The sequence below is a fragment of the Numida meleagris genome, chromosome 3, assembly GCF_002078875.1.
Source record: "Numida meleagris isolate 19003 breed g44 Domestic line chromosome 3, NumMel1.0, whole genome shotgun sequence".
Classification (NCBI taxonomy): domain Eukaryota; kingdom Metazoa; phylum Chordata; class Aves; order Galliformes; family Numididae; genus Numida; species Numida meleagris.
Window position 1 is genome coordinate 79,253,893 of NC_034411.1, and position 25,276 is coordinate 79,279,168.

The 25,276-nt window shown below is 38.1% G+C and overlaps 1 protein-coding gene across 3 annotated transcripts in view; it reads right to left on the minus strand.

Moving 5' to 3' along the window:
- BCKDHB (branched chain keto acid dehydrogenase E1 subunit beta) overlaps window positions 1-25,276 on the minus strand; it is a 111,011-nt gene that overhangs the window by 79,547 nt on the left and 6,188 nt on the right. For all 3 annotated transcript variants that reach the window (XM_021391159.1, XM_021391161.1, XM_021391160.1), the window contains exons 4-6: window positions 9,150-9,283; window positions 8,332-8,487; window positions 3,319-3,427 (exon numbers count right to left, since the gene is read on the minus strand). In XM_021391159.1, coding sequence (XP_021246834.1) covers window positions 3,319-3,427; window positions 8,332-8,487; window positions 9,150-9,283 — 399 coding nt within the window. The remainder of the gene's footprint in view (window positions 1-3,318; window positions 3,428-8,331; window positions 8,488-9,149; window positions 9,284-25,276) is intronic.

Here is a 25,276-nt window from a genome sequence, read left to right on the forward strand (position 1 = left end):
ATCACATACTGGCTCAGGTAGGAAGCAAGCTCCTGGGATCACGTAGTCCAAGCCCTCTGCTCGCATCCCTCTCCCACCAAGAGCATGCTGTTCAGGGCCATGGCCAGTAGGGGTTCCAGCACCTCCACAACTTCTCTGGGCAATCTGTTTCTGTGTTTGGCCACAGTTTGAGTAAAAATGTTTTTTTTTTATTTTCATGTCACATATATCTCAATGTCAACAGGGACAGAGTAGAAATATGTATCAATTTAATTTCTTTCTTGTTAAAGACAGAATAGGAACCTTAGCATAATTTGCAATTCAAGAACACATGTCCATCCAATGAAGGAAAGAAAGAAAATCAGTTTTAAATGAAGTGCTTTTTAACACAGCACAAAACTCAGATCTGTTTAGTGACAATTATTCTTGAATTACCAGTGTCTTCCTGTAATAATTTCTTTAAATAACAGATTTCCCTACTGGGGTAGGGAAAGAAAGAGGGGAAAGACACAACCAGCCCTGCTGGCTGACAGTAAAAGCAAACCAGGCTGCTCTGGATTTTGCATATTATAAAAACCTCAGGAAAGAAGGCAAGAAAATGGAAGCATTTTACATTACATAATTCTATTTTTCATGGGATTGTCATCTACGTGAAACCTGGAGAACAAGAACCCTATAAAGATACCTCAGGACCCTCAAGTGTAAGCTCAGGCAACTGACACGAATACAGTTTGGAAGACATGTGGATGTATCAGCAGGAGACCTGGATAGCACAGATGATACAAAGAGCTCCTCTGTGTAATTGTTTCAGCCATTTAGAGAAATTAAATGTAATACACAATTACAAATTACAACTATCTAATTTCTTATTATAGCAAAACCATTCTTGACACTTAAATGCCTATCAAAAAAATATAAAGGAAGTCTAGATTTGACAGGATTTTATTCAAATGCCTTTACAAATCTGCTCCCTCCACTAACAGTGATATAAAACGGCACATGAAATTATCCTGTGCATTTTCTTGCATAACAATTAACCAAACCAGGACAACGTTTATATGCAGAGCACTCCATTCATCTATTACCGAATTTATAAATATTTTAAATCAAGGCCTTCAAAACCAGATTTCAAGTAAAGCAATTAACGAAAAGTAGTAATCAGACAAAAAGGACTATCGCAGTCTTAAGAGGCTGCACCATCTGTTGCTTTTTTTAAAAAGAGCAGTCTGGAGAGCAGAAAGAAAACATATGTTGTCTAATCTTACTGTCTTGTCTCTATAACAACCACTGATGTAAGTCGTATTTATTTCTACACCACCAATGTCATATATAGTACAACGAAATGAAACTGAAAAGGTCAAAAAACATCAGAGTAGGTTCTCCACAAGATGTCTAAACCTGATAATGTCAAGGTGACTCATCTCCTTTGATTCATAATCATTACGTGCTCTTGACACTGCACACACAGGTTGATAACTACTTCTTTATAAATCAGAGCCTCATCTTATTTTCTTTTTTTTTTTTTTTAATTCAGATATTTACTTAGCATCTCTGACATTTAGGGGGACATCACCATGGCACTTGCAATAATGTTATAATTTCGTAAGTTCACCAGCAACAGAATTCTCTCTGTAGATGTGTACTCCTGCATTTAACTTTGGCCTTTTTCTCAGAAACGTTTGCATCTATTTGCTTCTAATTTTAAAAAAGGCACGTGAATATACATAAAAACTTGTGCTTCCATTAAGAGTAGCTAGATAAGGACTTCTCCAGTGCAAAACGTAGTAAATCTAGACAAGGAGGAAAGCCATAGGAAGGAACAACCATGGGCACAAATGTGATCAAAAACAAAATGAAAGAAGTTAGTCACAACTGGCCTTGTCAAATGGTGGCACTATAAATTTCAGCCTAGATCACTAAACTGATGTTCTTAAAAATCTAAGGTAATTTCTCTGGAAATCAGACCATGAGATTACAGGGCATCATCATCAGCAAGTTCCTTCAAAAATTACCAAAGTCTTGCAGCAGCACTGTGGTTGGTGATAGACCGACATATAAACAGCACTAACCACTATTTCAGCACACCTTCACTCAAGATTTCAATCACGTGGCTCATTTGTGTTCACTAGAAGACCCAGCAATTGTTTCATAAGTAAATTCCTCAGACATGAAAACCCCACTACACTCTCAATAGTTGGGTAATATTTTTAATGTGCAGTCATTCATTCCACTATGAAAGTAAATATATTATTAACACTGCAGTCTGCAGCTGAGATTTTTAAATACTAAAAACAGTGAAGGAAATAGCTGTTTTGAAGACATTTGTTTCACTATTCAAGAATAGCTGGTAGGCAAAATTATATGACATAGAAAGGATGAATGTTAGTGATGTCTAGTGCCATCAGTTGCTCACCCAGACACTCCATCTATTTCTCTATATGCAATTTTGTTTTTCTACTCTCTCCTGCCCAATACAACTTCACCAGTCCTCAGTAACAACCGTATTGTTACAATTAACACTGATAATACAACTTGCATTATCATCTTCAAATTACTGTGTTATTATGTTATGAATAATGATGGCTGTTAAAACTTAATTGAACAAAAAGGTCACTATGACTGAAGCAAAGAAAAATAGTAAAGGTAATCACATTTCTTGCCAAATAAAATCTGAATTTAAAGGAGCAGATTTTCTAGACTTGTAGAAATGAAGCATTCAAAAGAAATTTAAAATTTGTAATAATGGTGATTGTGTAAAATGACCTCCTCTAGAAAAATAAAGACAATTCTAGCAATTTATTTTAATATTTAGAATTAACAAAAGAACAGCACTTTCACTTCTGTCAGACTTACATTGTCCTATCCCAATAAAGCCTGTAAGGAGCTCCATAAATCAACATGCTAACTCTAGTCAGTTTATCCTTAGATGATTTAAGGTTTAGTTTTTCTAACTACCAAATTCTCACTGTTATGTGTACAGTTTAGACATCACTTATACATAAATAGACCCAGTCTTGTTTGTATTTCCAGCATGCAATTTCACGAGACAACATCTTTTAGTTCTATTTCTTATTTATTTTCTAAACTCAAGACTGCACAAAGCATTCCACTTCCAACATTCATTGAACATGAATCTGACTGCAAATATTCATGTTTGTATCCAAATTTCAAAATCTTACCCAGTTTTCAGATTTCTTCTAAAAACACAAGCCCAAATACAGCTAAAGACAAAATGAGTGCAAATCAAAATTTTTGCTACAATATCCATTTAGCTGTAACTAAGGAAATATATGTGCAAAAATAAGCATTGTGTTATTGGAAAATACAGCACAACCTTACCTGCAGCTCTATAAAGTATTTTAGGTTCAAAGAATATGCATGGATTTTTATCCTCTATGCATGACAGCAGCAATCCTTTGGCCTGAAGAGGACTCCTCGGAATAACAATCTGTAAAAATATTTTTAAATAGTTTATTTTAAGTACAAGTCTCCTACAAGCTTCCTCAACAATACACTGACTGTAAAAAGGAAGCAATTTAAAGGGAGCTTTAAAGAAAACTCCATAGCAGTTGAGGTGTTACAAAGTTCATTAATATCAGTGCTGTGTTACTAACACACACTACAAGCTTTGAATTTTATTTCATTTTTTATTTAATTTATTCTTGAGACTTGAATAGTTTCCTTTTACAGCATGATATAAATACTAATTTATTCCCCTCAGATAATGCAGAACTAACATTTCAAGAAGGGCATTTTGAAGTTGAAAGAATAGAAAAAAGTCAGATTTAACAAACTATTAAAGTAGTAGTTTTGTAAAATTAATGTTGATGGATGACAAAAAAAAAACAGCTGAGTGATCTCAAGTTGTGTAGGTAAACTCTTCATAGGAGGATGGAAGATCCCATCCAGAGGGACCTGGACAGGCTGGACAAGTGGGCCCACAAGAACCTAATGAGGTTTAACAAGGCCAAATGCTGAGTGCTGCACTTGGGCCAAGGCAATCCCAGTTATTTATACAAACTGGGGGAAGAACTCCTTGAGAGCAGCGCTGCGGAGAAGGACTCGGGGGTCCTGGTGGACGAGAAGCTGGACATGAGCCAGCAGTGTTCGCTGGCAGCCCGGAAGGCCAACTATGTTCTGGGCTGCATTAAAAGAGGAGTGGTCAGCAGGGAGAGGGAGGTGGTGGTCCCCCTCTACTCGGCTCTTGTGAGGCCCCATCTGGAGTACTGTGTCCAGGCCTGGGGGCCCCAGTGCAAGAAGGATGTGGAGCTCTTGCAATGAGTTCAGAGGAGGGCGACCAAGATGATCAGAGGGCTGGAGCACCTCTCCTATGAGGAAAGGTTGAAGGAACTCGGCTTGTTTAGCTTGGAGAAGAGAAGGCTCTGGGGAGACCTCACTGTGGCCTTCCAGTACTTGAAGGGAGGGTATAAACAGGAGGGGGAACGATTGTTCACAAGGGTGGATAGCAATAGAACAAGGGGGAATGATTTTAAACTGAGATAGGGGAGATTTAGATTAGATATTAGGAGGAAGTTTTTCACTCAGAGGGTGGTGACGCACTGGAACAGGTTGCCCAAGGAGGTTGTGGATGCCCCGTCCCTGGAGGCGTTCAAGGCCAGACTGGATGTGGCTCTGGGCAGCCTGGTCTAGTGGTTGGCGACCCTGCACTCGGCAGGAGGGTTGAAACTCCATGATCTTTGAGGTCCTTTTCAACCCAGGCCATTCTATGATTCTATGATCTTCAGACTTGATCCAGTAAGTTTTGATAACTGGAAAAGGAATTTTACTTTTGGCAGAAGTTTGAAATCTGGTCGTTTTGGAGGCCTCTAAAGAAAAAATACAAACTACTATCAAACAAAGAAAGCTAAATAAGGTCCCTAGTTGTAATCTGAGCACTCGGAAAAAAATATAACTGCTTTGCCAACAGAAGAGTTAATAATGGATGGTCTAAGAGAATATTAATGATAAACAGAAAGTCACCAAATTGTCATGGTTTAAATGAAAAAAGCCAAGAGAGCTCAATTTCCTCAGAAACTGAGGAATCAGAACCAGATAAATTACATCCCATGGAACTCAAATCTGAGAGGGGGTCAAGAATACTTTGTAGCTGTGAAGTTATTTAGAACTTCATTTTATAGCTAAATCAATCTAATCCAATTAACTTGGTAAGTGAATTTTTTAAGCAAGGGAGAAGCATTCTATTTAAATTTCAACAAAACATCTGATAAAAGACTTGAGAAATTATCAGACTGATGAATGCTAGCACTGCAGCTCCTTCAGGATCACTTTTAGGAGAAACTTTTACCTTACTCATTTATGATGTTAACTCGGAACGCAGAAATGAAAACTATTCAAAAGCTCAGATTCACTACCAACAGAGCAGATGATATAAAAAAGACCAATTCACACTACAGATGTGACAGACAAAAGCAAAAGAAAACTGAACAATACACAGTGGTAAGTCAGCATTTAGGGATAAAATTTTTGTTACAAATTTAGAGCTCGGCAGTAGAAATTCAGACAAAGATCTGAATGTATTATTTGCTCAACAGATAACTAGGACACAAAGCAGTACAGCATTAAAAGACATCATCATGTAGTGAAGGAAGCGTTAGGGTTATTGTAAAAATCACTGCTAGAAATTCAGTTGGAATAACTCATGAGTACATTGTTTTGAAAGAAAATGAATCAAAACAGATGCCAAAAAAAGCTTCAGAAATTATTCAACATCTCCTTGATAGTTTGATTTGTTTAGTCTAAGAAGAAACAATGACTAAAGGGAAAGCAATTGCTCTCTGTACATGAAAGGAAAGATGAGATGAAGATTCAAGTTAGGAAGAAATTTCAGCTGGAAATGGAAAAAAAAAAACTTTATCTGCAATGGCAAAGATCCTGGAGCACTCTTGCAATTGAATAAAGAGAGTCAATACCATAATTTAAGAAAGCCGGATGCATTAAGCCATCTCCTTACAATGGTAGACAAAAGAAACAATGATCTAACAATGTCCTCCTCACTTTAACAAACCTTATTCTTAAGCGCTAATGATTACAATTTCTCCCCTCAACAGCCAAAATTATACAAACCTTCTTCTGCTAAGGAAATTTGAACCTCACCTTTCACTTAACAAGAACAGTGTACAAACCTTCAGTCAGTAACCAGCTGCAGAGCTTAGTAAGAGGGCAGTTCTGCAAACCATTCTCCTCGTAGATAATTTTCTGTCCTCCCCAGCCTGTCAATCATGGCCTTACTTCCCGTGCAAAATATGCACAGATGACAAAGCCTTCACTGAGTTACATTAATATTCTACTACTAGCATATTCATATGAAGTAGAGACCAGTTTCAATTTCAGCAAAGTAGTAATAACTATTTTAAACATTAACTGCATTAACGAACAGCTTTGCAGAAAATATTAAAGGCACAACACTGTTTTCACAAAGATACCAAATTCAAAATACAGAGTCTAAAGTACTTCTCTGTGCCTCCAAAATTAATACATTGTTCCATCAATTCCATACAATTTCATGTGTTCTTTAACTCAGACTGCAGCTATTAATTGTAACAATGTATTTTAGCATGTTACCTAAGCAATTTCTGCATTGGGTTCCTTCAAGCTCTTCAGCAACTCATAATTCCCAACAGTCCCTAAGGCTTCTCCCAGACCCTGGCACCCATTTCTTTTTCCCAGTAGTACCTGCAAGCCATAAACCAGCATATTTGCCCCCATTAATGCATCCTTGCATCTCATCCTTGGTATAGCTAAGATAATACAGTTTAAGATATTGAAGGTTATTTTCCATACAAACATTTATACTGAAAAGGAAAAAAAAAGGGAAAAAACAAAAAGAAGAATCAAAGGCAAAAGAAAATAAAATCATCAGGCATAATAAAATAAAATTTTGACTGACTTACTCAGAGGACTAAACTCAGTAGTATTAGACTGCACTGAATAAGAAAGGGTTTTAACCAACACAAAATCTCTGCACTTACTTACTTAGTTCAATATGAAGATTTGAGATTGACAAACAAAGCCAGCAGATGGACCTGGTATCAGTATCTTAATCATAGAAACTGTCTTGCTCTTCTACACCATAATAAACTACTTACGTTTTTTGAAAACGCTCAAGAAACCCTTAGAATCAATATACCTGCTAAGAGACTTTGTAGTTTACTTCTGTCTATATCACTGGATATTTTCAAGTTTAGTATAAGAACACCTCAAAGACCATAAATAACATCCAAAAATAAAGATGTATTCCCTTTTTCAAGTATCATTAAATATACAGCAAATAACATACAGTAAAATGGGAACAATATATGCTCTTATTTACAAGCAGGATAAATGCTTATGGCCTCCCTCTACAAGAGTAATATCTGACATTTCAGTACACCAATACCATATTAAGGAATAGTTTAAACAAAAGATAAACAACGAACATGTGTCTTCCACATACAAATACTGTTTTTGCTCAAGTCCATTCCATTAATCAAGCTATGATTCATTCCTTAATGGAATGGATGTCAGTTAATCCAAGTGTACAAGTCCATTGACATTAAGTTTACTCAGAAAGAATGGGCTTTACTCAGAATTTACTCAGAAAGCTGGCAAACTGTTTTCTTAATCTGAGATGAACAGATCTCTCCCCCCCCCATCTTCACTAGGAACCATATCCATCTAAATGTTAAGAATCTTTACTTTCAAGAAATGCCACTTTCCCCCACAGAAACCTTGCCCCAAGGTATCATTCACGGAATCACAGAACAGTTGAGGTTGGAAGGGCCCTCTGGATCCACCTGGTCCGATCCCTGCTCAAGCAGAGAAACTCAAAGCAGGTTGTCCAGGACCACTTTAATATGGCTTTTGAATATCCTCGAGGAAGGAGACTCTACAACACAGTTAAAGAAGTGTTTCCTGGTGTTTCAGACTGAACCTCCTGTGTTTCTGCGTGCACCTTTTGGCCCTTATTCTTTCACTATCATTTATATAAGTGAATTTTATAAATCATTTAAGGAAATACGCAGAAAAAAAGGAAAGTATTATTTGTTAGTTTTTAATTTCTGTAGTATGCTGGGGATATCGAGCAAATGTAAAATGTATGCTTTTAGTGCAAAAAGCAAACACAATGCTATACCTGCCAAAGGTTGTTTCAGTAATGACTATAAATTCTCCAACTCTTTAATACAGTTTAAGCTTTATTAATGGAAGCTTCTAGCAGAGTTCTTAATTAGCATATTCAAATGTTCTGCTGTGTACACTGACTTCCATCCTCCCTTTCCTGCCGCACTCAGACTCATTAGTCTGATTAGACAGGTTCACTCAAAATCAATCTTTGTAGCATAAGAATTACGGTACCTTTATTCCTGGACAATGAGCAAAAAAAGCTTCTGGACTTTGAGAGTGATACAGCGCACCATGTCCCACACAACCCCAGGGGGCTCTGATGGTGAGGTTTCCACAGTTAAACAGATCTCCAGAGCGGTAACGATATTTTGCTGCTTCATTAACAATCTGGGAAAAAAAGAAAAAGTAACATCCAGTCCAATACCTCTAGTTACGTATCATTAAATCTCTACAATACACAATATGCATCTGTATTGTCTACTTCATGCATGGAATTCAGAGGACCAAACTAGAGGCAGAAGACTCTTGAAAGTCTATGGAAAGGCAAACATTTTCCAAGGCAAGTGGGTTAGTAATTTAGAGGGTTCAAGTTAAACACTCAGTTGCCAAGAGTAGTCATGTCGCCCAGCCGTTTCCCCATTCCCAGACATTCAAGCAGCTCAGTTCAAATTTGCAGTTTATCCTGTTGACAAATGGTTGGCCTGCAATCACGCAAAGAAGTAAGAGATGGTGTTGGGAAGACACAGCTGGGGAATTTAAGGCTGTTTAAGCTAACATGGCCACAAGAAAAAAATAATAAAAAAAATAAAATCAAAGAATGATATTTGCTTCAAACCACATCTTTAATTTACATTATTTAATCAGCATTCAACCTGGCCCTGGTACCTTCCTGTTTATTTAGTGCATGTATAAATATTATTAGTATCACAGCTGTGGCTATTTTTTGCATAAGGCATATATTCAGACCAAGTATTAATGCTAACAAATGAATATTTAAAACAAATTCATAAAATGTATTTTTTACTTCATTCAAAATTACTGATACTAACCTGATCAAATGCTGGAAAAATGTAATCTGCAAACTGAATTTCTGCAATGGCTGTAGCACCTGCAACAGCAACTCCAATACCAAATCCAACAATTCCTTGCTCACACAAAGGGGTATTGAAAACTCTATCTTTGCCTGTAAAACAAGAACAATTCCTTTAACACACCAACTGTAGGTGGAAAACCTAGCCCCAGAAATACTCAAGTTAAATTGCCTGCAATGAAGCATATTGCTCTTTATGTAGGCTTTTTATGTGTATCAATCATAAACATCCGTTACAGATATGGATATTTGCAATCATCCAGAGGAAGACAAGGAGAAACAAGATGTAAGATAAGAACAGTTTAAGTAATTTCCAATATTCTTATTAGCACTTCAAGGAAAATAAGTTGTTCTGATGATATGCAGATGGACATGCATACTGATGTTTTTACAGGAGAAGTAAAGAACACTTGCAAGCATTAAGAAAGATACGACAGAGAAAAAATATTGTTACCACAGGTGTTTTTTTTCCTGACAATCAAAGTCATCTGTCTATCCTCAAACACACATGGTTCTACAAGTGCCATCTGTCTCCAGTATGCTGTCTTTTCCCACCACTCCCCATAAGCAGATCCCAGTCTAACTAGTCTTTTCAAGGTAAGACTGTATTTCCTAAAGAATTTGGTTCATCAACAGAAAAAAAGCTGTTCCTGATGTTGAATGCAGAAGACTGGAAACCAAGTATTCTGGGTTTCGTAACGTCCCCATGCAAGTGCAAAATGGTCATTTTAACTGACATTTCTGTGCCACAGTAAATTCACATTCCAAACATACTTTGCTATAATAAGTAATTACAAAATTGTTCAGTTCGTGAAATTAAAAACAAGGAGGGGAGGGAGATGAAACACCATCACAGTTTCTTCTGTAAGATATATGCGCAATACTTGCCAGCAGTGTTTTGAGTTTCACACTTGAAGAGTTGGTTTGGTTTGGCTTTTGACAGATCAGGCATCAGGTTTTGGCTCTCTCTCCCTCTGCTTTCCTCCTCTCACATCTCCACAAGAACATTTATATGACATAACTCATTTAAGACAAGTAAAAAAAAAATATGCCATCCAACAATACTAAATTGTCAGTGGTGTCAGTGAGGCTACGTAAGTCATCACAAGTCCAAATGCCTAGCACAATTACACGACACTTTACAGTTCTGCAGGCAAGACAGGAGAAATATTTTCAAGCACCTTAAAAAACTTTTTTTTGGAGGGAAGCATTGTTTTCTGAACTTCCATGACTTCTACTCATTCCTTAAAAATGAGTGTTTGTACCAAATCCCTGTGACCTACAGTACTTTTAAGATACGTGCACACTGGGCCATTTTTTGTTTAGAAATTAATTTCCAAGAAACTTCAAGCTTTCATTTCTTAGGACTTAGAAGTATTGCCATTCCTGGGAGAGACAAGAATGTTACCATAGCTAGATCAGCAATTAAAACTGAATTCCAGATTAACAAAATCATTGCATAGCTTTTGAAATAAGTTCTTTGTTGTCACTATGCCAAGCATCCATTAAATATTATCCTGATCAACTCTTGAATCACAGCATTCTGCAGATCTCAGAATATTTTACAAGTAGGAAGACCAACAAGCTCTAATTTCCAAAACATATGAGCAAATTGATCGAAGTAATTTCCAGATGTGGGTCAACTGTACTTTGTTTCACATGTCCTGCAAAAATATAATCTCTGCAGGTACCATGCTTAAAAGTTCTTCAGACCAAAAACGATGCAGAAAGTCAGAATGAGAGTAACTTCATAGCACCGACATTTATTGTTGCTGGGCATTTATTTTACCAGTATGCCTCAGTAAAACAGCAAGCCTGCATATTTCTATTCTTCCTTTACATGTACTACCAGCATCACTGCATAAAAATAGCCCCAACCCCAAAAGGTTCCCATAAAAACACTGGGAAATCCAGACATGGAAAAGATCTTTATAAAACTGTTGCTTGTTTTTATTGTCCTTGCAATTAAATTATACTAACTTCAGACAGACATCAATAATTCATCAGCTTTATTGCAAAGAAATTTAACAAGAAGAAAAATTGGTTTGAAAAGCTTCAAACAGGAATTATGTTTTCTCTTAGAAACTGACAAATGGAGACATTTTAAGTCACATCAGTACTTTCCTTTTCACATGCAGAAAAAGGAATTTTGGCTCTCAGAGCCATTCAGCGGAATGCAGAATCAGTAGATCAGTAAACTAATCCATAGGGCAGAGAAAGAAAATAATGCCATGGAAAGATGAAAGAAATCCTATAACAAGACCACAGGATGATTTTTAAACTAGAGCAACCACTTGCTGCTGCTCTTGATCCCAGAGGACAGCTGTATGCATCCTCTGGGGGCTCCCTCTGCTGAGGGGCACCACAGGCTTCACTGTACTCCTAGCGTGCAACAGGCTTTGGCTGCAGGTGTCAGTACCACCAGTAGCAGTCTGAGCAATCCAAGTCTCCATTTAGCACCTGTATTTTTATTTTTCAGGGCCTATAGCCAGTATAATCCAATGAACAGCCAGCTTTCTTCAGCCAAAAGAATTTTTAGCCAGGAAAAAGGAACATAAAGCACCCATGAAAATGTATGTATTTGTCTCAGGCTTCACCACCGCCTGGGCCTGCGAGGAAGCCCTTCTCTTTCAACGATGCATGTAATGTTTGTTTTTCTTAATTTCTTTTTAAGTCATTTTGTCTCAAACTACAAACACATTAACATCATATTACATATCTGCTTCATAGATGTCTACAGGCAGTTCAACGCATTTCACCTCATTTGCTTACATGGTATTCTGATTGTACTCAGGCAAACGAATTTTTTAAATTCCTCACACTTCATAGGAGCCTGAAAACCAGTAACTGCATAAGGGAAGGTTAGGGCATGGTTTGCATTTTAACTTGTTTCTCTTGGATGTGCTGTTCTACCGGTCACAATTCTTCCCTCTCAGGCAGAGCACAGTGGAAGCCATCTCATGGGTCTACTACAAATAGAAAGGTAAAAAAAGCCAGCAATGCTTACTGTCACATAAGCAAGCAAACAGATTGCTGAGAATTGTCCAGAAACAATCAAATAATACTAAGCTTACCTGATGTTATTCTTTTAAGAACAGATTTTTCAGAGCATGCTGAAATAGTTTTGTGCTTTGGTTCTATAAATAATTGTAATATCATCATGCAAAAAACTAAATGGATTTGAACAATCTTAAGAAACTAGTTTTTGAGTAGTAATTTATAAGAACTTCAAAAATAACTGTTTAGTATCATTTTTAGGTAGGTGAATGAATTAAAAGCATTTTAGAATCTCCACACTAACATTCCCCTCTGTGATTCAGAATATAAAAGACATCCTAATGAAATTGCTGAAAAAGTTTTGGGATTAAACTAGAGAGAGCATGATGCTATCATTGGATATAATAAAATAAATGAAGTGAGAATCGGTGATAGAAAACATAAAATACACCATGACAGTTATAACGTGATCAGTTTGAAGCATCTAATTTGAACTTTCAGAAATAAAGGTGTAACCCTGAGGTACTACAGCTTAAAACAGTAAAGCCAGTCAGGTAATCCTCACTGAATGAGATTCATCACTAAGGAATTAATTTTAGATCTTAAACACTAATACTGAGCCTTCTTTCAACCAATGTCTAAAGTACACCTTTTCCAGTCATTAGATGGGAAAACAAGTCTCAGATACGGTTTCGTTAAGATCTTGTTTTACATAAAAGCTAGCCTTTCAGGACAAAAGATATACACGTCATCAGATAAATTTACTAATTTCCCTGAACACTATAAATGTTATGGTATGTTTTTAGCCTCTTATTTGTATTTATACAATCTGAAAACCATTAATAAAAGAAATACCAAATATTAAACACAGAAAACTAAAAGCTGATGTACACTTACATACTTTTCAAAATGTGGAAAAGAAGTCTGTTTTGATGAAGTTATTCATATCAGCCTTTGGAAACCATTCATGCAGCTGAAATTTAACTCAAACAGACTAATAATCCAGCGATACTTTATCTTTCCATACTTCATTTCCGTATCAATGAAGAAACGTTTCCCAAAACATGCCTTTCACATCAGCCAAGCAGCTCACAACAAGCAAGTACAAACTCAGCTTTTCACTGTAGGTGGAAGGAAACGACACCTCTGCCTTATCTAAACCCTTGTGTGTCAACCTCTGGGGACGGACATTACACTGTTGACCACTTCCATTCAGCCTGCCCAGCCTTATCAGCATCTCTGCTTTCAGCCATCTGATCAAGCTGGTGCTCTTCTCCATGCAGTGAGTTAAACAAGTGACACACAGGGCTACGGGGAAAATGGATGATTCTCTTTATGTCTCCATCCCAGGAAATCAGAAGGAGGGTTAGATGCATGTTAAGATAGTGAATAAATACATCACCTAGTAAGGTAAATCTGAAAAGATTAAAAATGGAGGAAAAAAGTAGCAGCTGATTAAAAGTTTTTTTTTCCATATATAATTCTTTCATCCCCCCTGTGAACTGCTTTTATTTGAATAAAACAAAGATTGGTCTCTGACATTTTCTGAACAAAAAGAACCTCACCAGTGCTCAAACTATCACTGACACTGACACTCTGCCTAAGGGGCAACAGCTTTAACTCAGTTTTACAACCATTTCCTGCTCCAAAAGGAAAAGTGTCATAGCAACCTAACAGAACACATGTTTACAGGCATATGTAGTCGATTATTATGCATTAATGTTTTGGCCTGTTTCTTCTTTATTTATTCCAAGCTGTCAGGAAAAAAGTATTTCAGCTTTCAATATCTGCAGTGAGTGAAACATGTTTCTTTTTTAATTTATCTCCAAAAATGAGTTGTTCAAACAATATGAAATCTCCTATACACTAACACATGACCCAAGGCTCCAACTCTGGAGCCTTTTACTCTGTAAGAGCATATGTTCAAATATTTGAGTGGTTTGTGTAGTACTGGTTATTTTCTTAAGGACACTTTTCCTTTGGATATTTCTACATCACTCTTGTTAAAAAGGCATCTTAAAGAAAAAAAACATTAATACTGGGTCAGTAAAATGACCCAGTAATAATAAGATCATTCGCAATTTATCGAGGCAACATTTTTTTTTGCCCTGTGATCTCAGTAGCTTCCATTAAGAATATCCATTAGAAGACAAACAGAAGAGTGCAACAAGCTAAATGCATTCTAAAGCTAAACATATATCCCACAACTCAGGATGAATGAAAAATTCATTTCAATTTTGATTAATCAGCAGGTAATTACATGACAGTTTTCCAACCCTTCCCTTAAACCAACAAGTCATGGCATGGCATCCAGACATAACCAAGTGAAAAAAAAGATATTTAAGGAAACTGCAAGCGACAGAAATCCAGGTCAGAAAGGAGACTTCCTTCTAAGTCTTCCCTGATTACTATTTCCAAGGCATTCATACACATGAATACACCTGAATATTTGAAGTAGCAACAGTTCAAAGCATTCTTTACATAGTGCTCTTTTCTCAAGATGGTACATTTTATTCCCAAGTGCTCCACATACCAAAATTGTACTTTCATCTCTCCCCTAAGAGTCTCTTAGGAGAAAAGAGTATTTACTCAATTTCCATTTAATCATCATTCTCAAAGAACCTCAATAATATCAGAGTCAGGAGAAGTACTGGAGCACAAAGAAAATGTTACCATGGATGAAGAGCAACCCCCTTGATGATTTTATTCTTATAATCTTATACAATTCTTAAATTCTTATAATCTGTGCAGTGAGTTGCAGGTTTGGAAAGAAAGGATGTTTACTTTCTAGTAAAACCTTGAAGCTGTTTCTAACGTGAAGTAACATTAAGCATTTACTTAACTGCCAGGCTTGTGGCTCTCTGGGTGAGGGAAGACCCAGGGAATTTATTTATTAACAGCTCTACGTACCTAAAGAACATAGGTTAAACTTGCTTTTCTTGCCCTCTCCTCCATGCTTGATTTCCTATCTAAGACAAACTAGTATCTCCACAAAAGCTAAAGAGTAAAGCAAAAATGATAAAATATGTTACCAAATTTTCTCCCTTTCTCAGCAGGCAAGTGGGAACAGAAGAGGTCAAGAGAGGTTAATGCAAAGCTTTTGCATTAACTTGAAATGGCCAGTAAATTTGTACGTCATTTAATCCTTCCATTACAGAAAAGCAGCCAAGTAATCACATAGACGTTCTCTTGAGGTGCACAGTGATATGTGAAACAGATGCAAAAAAGGAAAAATAATTCTATACAGTTCACTCTGATGATAGACAAACACTCAAACAGGCAGTTGTACAAGCTCCTTCCTTGGACATATTCAAAACTCACCTGGACAAGAGCACAAACAACCTAACATGGTTCTTACTGTGAAAATTGGTTTGGAGCAGATGACCTTCAATGTCTCCTCCTTCCAACCCTTATTATTCTATGGTTCATTAACAACCTCAAGCAGGGCTATGTGCTGACTGCCCAAACATCTTATGTCTGCACCTGTCCTGCTGATGGGGACATTTCATGACATTGATAAAATAGTACTGATTCAGCTCCAAGTTAGAAAAATATTTGATCAGCAGCTCACATCAAGGCTGCACATTTACTCATCAGAGTTTCTTTCTGCTGATGACTATGCAGGTAGCCCACTCAGCAACGAATTCGTTCTGATCATCTGGCTCATGTACCACATCATACCAGCCTCAAGAAAAAAGCACTCTGCCCAACCGCACCAAGGCATTCATGTGTTCCTACAGCAATGATTCATAGCATCCCTTGTTCACCCACCAAAAGCTTTTGCTGTACAAGAAGCACACCTGCACAAAAGCAAAACTGACTATGGAGGCTTGGAAAGCTACATGAGGTGACAGAATATTCACCTCTCCCACTCATTAGTATCAGTAGCGTAGAAACATTTTATGACAATCTGAAAGCAAGCTGGCTCTAGCCTACATTGTGAAGCAACTACACTCAACACAACATCAAGGATTTAATGCTGCTAAAAAAAAAAAAAAGTACTGAATTACCAGGAATCTGCAGTAATGAAAAACATGTATCTCAGATAATGCAAAGTACGTGTATAAGAAAAATGAAAAAAATTGATCTATATGTCTATATGTATATTGATCTATATATATATTCCACAGAAGAGTGAAAAATCTTTTTCAGATTATAAGGAAGCAATGTTCCTACAAATTAACATAAAGAAGACTTTCAGTAACTGCTAGCATGTTATATGAGTCTAGTCACTAGAAGACAATACTGAATTAAGATTAACCTGCTCCTCAAAGCGCTTCTGTTGCAAAACTCTCAGACATTCAACCCATCCAGTTCAATGTCTTTTATGATAACCTGGATGAGGGCACTGAGTGCACCCTCAGCAAGTTTGCATATGACACCAAGTTGGTAGGAAGTGTCGATCTGCCTGGGTAGAAAGGCCCTACAGAGGAATCTGGACAGGCTGGATCGATGTGCTGAGGCCAGTGGGATGAATCACAGAATTGTATGGGCTGGAAGGGACCTCTAGAGATCATCAAGTCCAACCCCCCTGCAAAGCAGGCTCCCTAGATCAGGTTGCACAGGTAGGCATCCAGGCGGGTCTTGAACATCTCCAGAGAAGGAGACTCCACAACCCCCCCTGGGCAGCCTGTTCTAGTGCTCCATCACCCTCACTGTGAAGTTCCTAGGCACCTTTGTGTGGAACTACCTATGCTTCAGTTTGTGGCCATTTTCCCTTGCCCTATCACCATGCACCACTGAAAATAGTCCAGCCTCATCCCTCTGCTTCTCACACCTTAGATATTTATAGACATTGATCAGATCCCCTCTGAGTCTTCTTTTTTCAAGCCTGAACAGACCAAGGTCACTCAGCCTTTCCTCATAAGAGAGGTGCTACAGGCCCTTTAGCATCTTCATTGCCCTCCACTGGACTCTTTTGAGGAGTCTGTCCTTCTTTGTATCAAGAAGCCCAGAACTGGACACAGTACTCCAGGTAATGATACTCCAGATGAAGTTCAACAAGACCAAGTGCCAGGTCCTGCACTTTGGCCGCAACAACCCCAGGCAACTCTACAGGCTTAGGGCAGTGTGGCTGGAAGACTATATGGAAGAAACAGACCTGGGAGTGTTGGTTGATGCTCTGCTAAACATGAGGCAGCAAGAATCCCAGGTAGCCAAGAAGGCCAATGGTATCCTGGCTTGTATCATAAATAGTGTTGCCAGTAGGAGCAGAGAAGTAATTGTCCCTCTGTACCCAGCTCTGTGAGGCCTCACCTCAAGTACTGTGTTCAGTTTTGGGCTCCTCACTACAAGAAAGACACTGAGGCCCTGGAGTAAGTCCACAGAAAAGTAACAAAGCTGGTGAGGGATCAGGAGCACAGGTCTCATAAGAACCAGCTGAGGGTGCTGAGATTGTTCAGTCTGGAGAAGAGGAGGCTCAGGGGAGACCTTATTGCCCTCTACAACTACCTGAAAGGATGTTCTGGCAAGGTGGGGATCAGCCTCTTCTCCCATGTACCACGCAATAGAACTAGAGGGAATGGCCTCAAGTTGCACCAGGAGAGATTCAAGTTGGATGTCAGGAAAAATTTCTTCTCTGAAAGGGTGTTCAGGTACTGCAATGGGCTGCCCAGGGAGGTGATGGAGTCACCACCCCTGAAGGTGTTCAAGAAACATTTAGATGTTGTACTAAAGGACATGGTTTAGTGGAAAAATATTGGTCGTAGGTGGACAGTTGGACTGGATGATCTTGGAGGTCTTTTCCAATCTTGGTGATTCTATGACTTGAGCAGTTTGACCCTTCTAACCAATTACTCCCTAGGAAACTCAGTGTTGTACCCCTGTAATAAAGACTGCAACATCTTCCTAAACTGAAGTGGTGATAATTAACACATTCTCATCAACTTCAGAGGCAGAATTAACAGTGGACATGCTAAATTAGTCCCATGCAATGAATACAAATGAAACAGAGAGCAGACTGATCATAGTGCTAACCAAGACAATTGAGAATGTTTTAATTCCATGTAAGGAATAGTAAAGGCTTGAGGACTGACGTCTAATACAAGGCATACGAGTTATGCAGGTGGACTTGGTATTGATACAGACTGTAGATACAAGCTATGTTCATAAATTCCATCTTGCATTCTTAATATGTGATGTTTCATCCTCGTTGACACTTTATTACTACAATATTATTTTTAAACATTTCAGTGCAAGTATTTTCTCAAGTGGAAAATTATATTTTGATGGAGTTCAGCAGCAAATACGTTATGCCCAGAATTCTATATTTTAATACCTTTAAAATGTGTTACAACAGCTTTCTAAAGTTCTGGACGGAGTCTGTATGGTCTCTGGACTCTACTTTGCACTGGTGAGGCTTCATGTGGAGTACTGAGTCCAGATGTGGAACCTAGTACAGGAGAGACACAGACCTGTTGGAGCAGCTCCAGAGGAGGGCCACAAAAATGATCCAAGGGATGGAACATCTCTCCTACGAGGACAAGCTGAAAGAGCTGGGGCTGTTCAGCCTGGAGAAGAGAAGGCTCCAAAGTGACCTGATAGCAGCCTTTCCGTATCTAAAAGGGAGCTACTGGAAAGAAGGAGACAGACTCCTTAGTAGGGTCTGTCAAGGCAGACAAGAGGAAATGGTTACAAACTAAAACAGAGGAGATTTAGTCTGGATATAAGGAAAGTTTTGTTGTTGTTGTTGTTGTTTTTTATGATAAGGGCAGTGAGGCACCGGAACAGGTTGCCCAGAGAGGTGGTGGATGCCCCGTCCCTAGAGACACTCAAGATCAGGCTGGATCAGGCCCTGGGCAACCCTATGGATGTCACATTTCATTGCAGGGGAGTTGGACTACATGACCTCTAAAGGTCCCTTCCAACTAAGGATTCTATGATCCTACAATTCCAAGTTCCACATTAAATCCTTTATTTCTCCTCAAACAGATTTGCAATATATAAGAACGAACGATTAAAACCAGTAAATCCCAAACAAAACATTCATTGTTTTCAAAACAGCCACACTTTCAGAACAATTAAAAGTAAAAACAAAGCTAAAAATTAAATATGTAGCTCTGGCATTGACTTTTTTTATGTCAACATCCCATTGATATAGAGTGCAGAAGTACATACTATGCCGTTATCAAATTCTCAAATAGCTTTTCTTTTTTTCTAGCTATAAATCTTAAAAGAATTGGCTATTTAAGATGAAAATGAACAAAATGTACGATTGTGTAATGAACATGGAACACGTTCTCCAGATGTTCCAGTTAAAAGGCATTTATATAAATCAGAACAAATTCACAATCTTGCCAGACTGCTCTGGAAGAACCAGGCAAAAAAAGCTGCACAATGATCTGCTTAAGTCTATCCACAAAGATACAAGGATAACTCAGGCTTCTTAGATTCTACCCCGTCTATACATGTAAACCACTTCTAACTCTGAATGAAATTTTCCACTGTCAACTTAAGTCCGAGGAATCAAAAAAATACTGAACTACTTTGTTCAGCCACATGTATTATGTGTGTAAGGACAAGCATATCCATAAAAGAGGTAGCAGGGTGCTTCTCCAATAAGTTTGCAGTCTGCTTCTGAAGCAATGTTTAAAAAATAAACCCCTAATCGCTTACTTCTCATTCTACCTTAGGATGAATTTTTCTCCTTAGCTTATTGCTGTGTTCATACAGCATGCAAAAGACCTCATGATTATTGATTAAAAAAACTCAGAAGAAAAAACAAAGGTACATCTCACACCTGCTAAAGTAATCCCCAACTAGTAGTAGGCTTCTGGAAGGCATTACAAGCCCCAGTCAGCCTATCCCAACCATATTCAGCTACTTGGTGACCTTGCAGCACAATGCTTGGCACTACAAGTGCAGACACAGAACTTCCAGTGATGGATCTCTACTCCCTTGGCAGTAACATGCTTTGAAGTCTCCACAATAACTAATTTGCCGTAAAAAAATAACAAAAATATTTCCACACTACAAACATTTTAAAGTATTTCATAGATTTTAGAGGAAAATTTTTGGAACTAAAAAAAAAAAAAAAACCCCTTTCTCTACCTCTATTTGCCTCGCTTCAAAAAGCTCTTCTACTACTTCACAATGCTAAAAGCTGTCAGGATGCACAGCTTTTTTTTTTTTTTTTTTTTTTTTTTTTAAAGCATACCCAATCCTTAGCCAAGAACTTCAGCAAATACCATAACAACTTGGGGACAACTATATCTCATCATGTACACTTTCCCCCATAGGCATTTCATTTTGTCTGCCTTCAGCGGCTTTCTGCAGCTCATAAACACACAAAGAAATATTGTGTTTAAGTAAACACTTTTCTCCAAAGAATAACTACCTCAGTTTTAGAAATGCAGGCATCTCCTGGCTAGATAAACAAAACCTCCTGAATTATTTTGCTGGACTATACACAAACCAGTCATTTACTGAGAATGAAGCGTTCCCTGAAAACTCACGCACAAGCCTACACCTTAGACACAGAATCTGCAAAATAATATTCAGTGATTACAGCGGATCATACATTTGAAATAAACATCAGTGCTGCATGACAAGCCAGCATTATGATGAGATATATCAGCAGAAAGCTGTAAGCAACCATCTTTTACTGAGTAAGATCCAAGTAGAGTAATGTACTCAGCTTTGGATGGCCCAAAATCTTCAGCTGCAGCAACCAGAGTCCAGAGAAGACTGATCAGTAAGAAAGAGCTTTGAAAGCATAATCCTGCACTGGGACAGTGTGCATAGGGAAGCCACAGAATTTCCATATCTGAAGGCTAAGAACAGCCTTGGCAGTTATCTGTCCCAAAACATACCCCATCCTTCAGAGATCCAACTCTGTAAGGCAGGCAGAAAGTAGAGCAAAACAAATATGGAAGTGATAAATAAAATCATTTTTAAAGCATCCAGCTGATTACAAATGATGTGGCTAGGTCATCCTCACATAAGGATGTTATTTTCTTGCTCTAACTGTGGTTTCATATGCAGTTAAGTCACTTGCTTTTTGATGTGATTGAAATTTTCCACAGGGGAAATCTTTGATTCAACTCCCCCTGCACCCGTGGGGTTCTATACAAGTGCTGTTTCTTCTTCTGTGATTTTCCAGCTCGCAAGAAAATATCCCGTATCCTGGATAGATTGAACAGACCCTAATTACCATTCATAGTCTTCTTCCCCACTCAACTCACACCCTCGTGTGGTACCCTGGGCCTGGTGTACCCCAGGCTACATTTGGCCGTTCTGGCTGCCAGGGCACACTGCTGGCTCAGATGCACCTTCCCATCAGACAGATCCCTTTCCAGAGGGCTGGAATCATAGAATATCATCACACCTCTCTGTAGACATTTTGGTGAGCACTTTAACCTCCCAGTACTTGCATAAAACATAGCCTCACCAAAACACGGTATCCAGATACATACATACAGATGAGTGCATCTTTGTGAAAGGCATCTGCATGTGACTGGTAAGATCTATGAACTGGTGTGGTATTGGAAACCTACATATACATATTTGCTAGGAATGTAAATTATTTTTTGTGATAATGAACTTAAAAGAAAGTTGGAATTTTGAATACTGTATTCCAATTCTTTCATTTCAAAAATGAGTGTTTGCTTTCCACTAACCACAAAAATCTCAGCCCAAGGATATGCAAAACTCACTGCACATAAACCAAAGAATTTCTGCCTTCCTAGGGCATCGTTTTAGAGAAAGAGCTGACAAGTCAATCCTACTTCTGCTGAATTCTGAGAGCTCTGAGTAAGGACTGATCCCACACTGATAGATGCCTGACACAGCAGTGAGCATGGATCAGACCCTCCTTTCAAGCACACACCAGAATGGCTCATTACTACACAGACGCAATTCTGGATCAGGAAGTCCTCAAGATATAAGTGTTTGGAGGATGGCAGAAAGAATGTTCAAGAAGTTATATATACATGCTTCACCTCCCCTGGTTATATGAACTTCCCAACATATTCATCTTTGGCTATAGTAGCCTAGGTGGACCTCTCTTTGGAGTGACCCATTTAGACTGTTTCAGCATTCTTACGAGCAGCCTGTCCTGTCAGTAGCTATTTCTGACATTCTTGTTTCTCAGTCTTTACTTTTGTCCACTTTCTCCATTTTTATGTAAGCCTGTTTTCTACCTTCTCCTTTCTTTAACTGTTGTCACCTGATTCCTGCCTCTTAACTGTTCTGTATTTTTGTGACGTCAAATGAATAAGGGAAAGCGTTAATACTAATTTTTCCACACTGCAGTTTTATTGCACACTCCAAGCAGAGCAACCAGACACATGTATTTACACTCCAAGATCATGTTAAATCCATCCGTAAACTTGAAGACAGATGTACAGCTGTTTCAGTCAGTTATCATTTCCTTCAAAGTCTAAAATACTGTGTATCCCTTAAAAAAAAAAATAAAGGGTTTACACAGATTACCTAGGCTACAAAAATAAAGTAGGCAAGGGAACCAGATACAAGACATTTAGTTTACATCTTTGCTCTAGAGACAAGAAACCTTCCCAAGATAGCAGGAGTATGGAGCAGCCAGCATTTTTTACTTTTTCAATAAAGATATTCTGCTGGTTAGAGTATGCAACCTCTGCAAAATGGTGACAATCAAAAAAAACCTGGCAGGAGGTAATGGGAAAGGAGAGAAGAAATAAGATAAGAGTATGCCATCCACTGTGTAAGACCTAAGGGAGAGGCAGAAGAAAGACAAGACTTCCTGTTCCCTTAATCAAAAGGAACTTTCCACACAAAAAGTAATAATAATCAGGAGTCTACATATTTTCAGGAAGGAGGATTACACAGCAACTAACTTCTAAGTATTCAGTTAATGCAAGAAGAATGATTTGCTAAGGCTGAATCCAGCTTTCTGACATCACTACTTCAGATGTTAACATAAGATGTACAGGAAGAAACATGATATCCTAGGTACAGCTGCTGTAGAAAAGAAACTTCTGCATACTGACATGCTTACGTATGATTCCTCAATTAAACAGTTTCAAAAAAAATCATCTAATCAACAACTGAGATTTATTTTCTTATGAAGTCAAAATGCTGGGCTTCTGCTTATTACTATACATCTCTAGTTGTGTTTTCATTAAAACACAGGGCTTAAGCAGCTTTTGTGGCAAAAAAAAAAGTCTTAGATTTTATGATCATTTATTCTGTAAGTATTTTTCTCCTCACTACTTGTCCAGAGAGACTTGAGTAACAGTACAGATAGCAACCACAATCTGCACGGCACTTCTGCTGAATATTAATGCACTGAATTCTCACTGCTATAATACTAGATAATTAGACCTCAGCCCCTATAATGTGCTTTAAAAGGAGGAAAATACATGCAAAATAATTATGGGTAGGCATAGACTGCCACCTAGTGATTTTGATTAGCTACAAAATTGGAAAAAAAATCTCATTTGAGAAATTCCATCAAATTTTATATCACCATACTCTGCTACCTGCATCCCCATTACGATGTTAATGGTAAATGCAGGAGCAAAGCATGGAAAGAAAGGCCAGTAAGTGTGTAATCTTCACTGTACAGGCAGGATCCATGAGGCTGGTTGCTTGTTCATCAGCTCTGTCTGGAATGCCTTCTTATTTTAAAGGGACTATATATAGCCCCTGCATAAAACAAGTACTGCATCTGGAACTTATTTCATGTCTAAGACATGAATGACAGACAGCTACATCCTTGAAGTTTTGGATTCCTTCAATTTTTGTGCTTTCAGGTTTTCCTAGTTCTCCTAAGCACTGTAACATCTTCATTTTGTCATGAGGTTCTTTTTTGCTATTTCCTCTCAAGTCACTGCATGTTTTCTACAGGATTTCATTGTTAGTGAAGAAACCAAAAGCTACTTGTCTCATCTTACCTGCCTTACAAAGCTGAATTATCATTTTGTGGACAACTCCTGAGTTCATATTTATCTTTGTCTCCAAATCTGTAATTCAGATACTGTCACCATGTACTTACAGGTACCTCGTCAGCAGCATAATTATAAAGAACTCATTTACTTTTCCTGTCATGCCTTCTCTACTATCTTTTATCTCAATCACTATTGATATCTTCCGTTCCGATTTCAGCAACACCTAAATCTTAGAATTTGCAAGACAGGAAGAGAACTTGAGATCTTTCTATAACGAATGTGTAAAAGAATAAGATTTTTTTTTTTTTTAAGGACTCAAACACATCAAAAAGCTCTTTGAACTTCTCTCTTCCAGGTAACATACTTTCTAGTGAATACAATCCCTGCAGTGGTCTGAACAAACATGAAGAGACAGTTTCTCATGTTGCCAATTTGGTTTCTCCAGCACTTCTTGTACCCACTCATCTTGTATTAATCACAAGAAATACGAGCTTAGTTTTTCCTCATAAACTATCACCTTTTTCACTGCAAAAGGGTTAGAATCAGTACTAACTTTCACTGGCTATTACTGAACATTAATATAAGTACTGCTATAATTTCTCATGCTGCCTGCCCCCCTCATGCTTTAAAGGAGTTCCACACAAATATTCCCAAAGTCATGCCATATCTTCTTCAAAATATTCACTAAAAATTTTTATTGCACACCTACAAAATAAATTCAATTCTAGCTAAGCTGCCAATATATTGAGTCTCTTGCTTGTCACACCAACCAAGCCACTTTATAGATGTTCTTTGCATTCCCTCAGCAGGACCCCCAGAGGATTCCCTCTACAGCACCCCTGCATCCTGGGGCAGGAGCTGTCACAGAGTCTTTGAACAGCACCAGTACATCTGAACGTGTAGTGTTAAAATGCTACCACAAGAAGGAAAAAATATCTGCTCTTCACTCCAGTACTAAATGGCTTTCTTACCTCAAAACAGACCAACAAATTACCCTCAGAGGAACACCCCAATGCTAAAAAGGGTATTTCTTTATCATTTTGAAGTGGAGATGTTCAGTAAAAAACAAGGTTGATAACAAAGCCATCTGCCCCTGGTGCTTACTTCCCAAATGAATTCTTGGGCTGCTCATTTTTACAGCAGCTAACTGCTGTCTTGGAGTCTGAACATGAAGTCTGATGAGCAGAGAACACATTTCACCAGACTTAGAACTCACTCACTC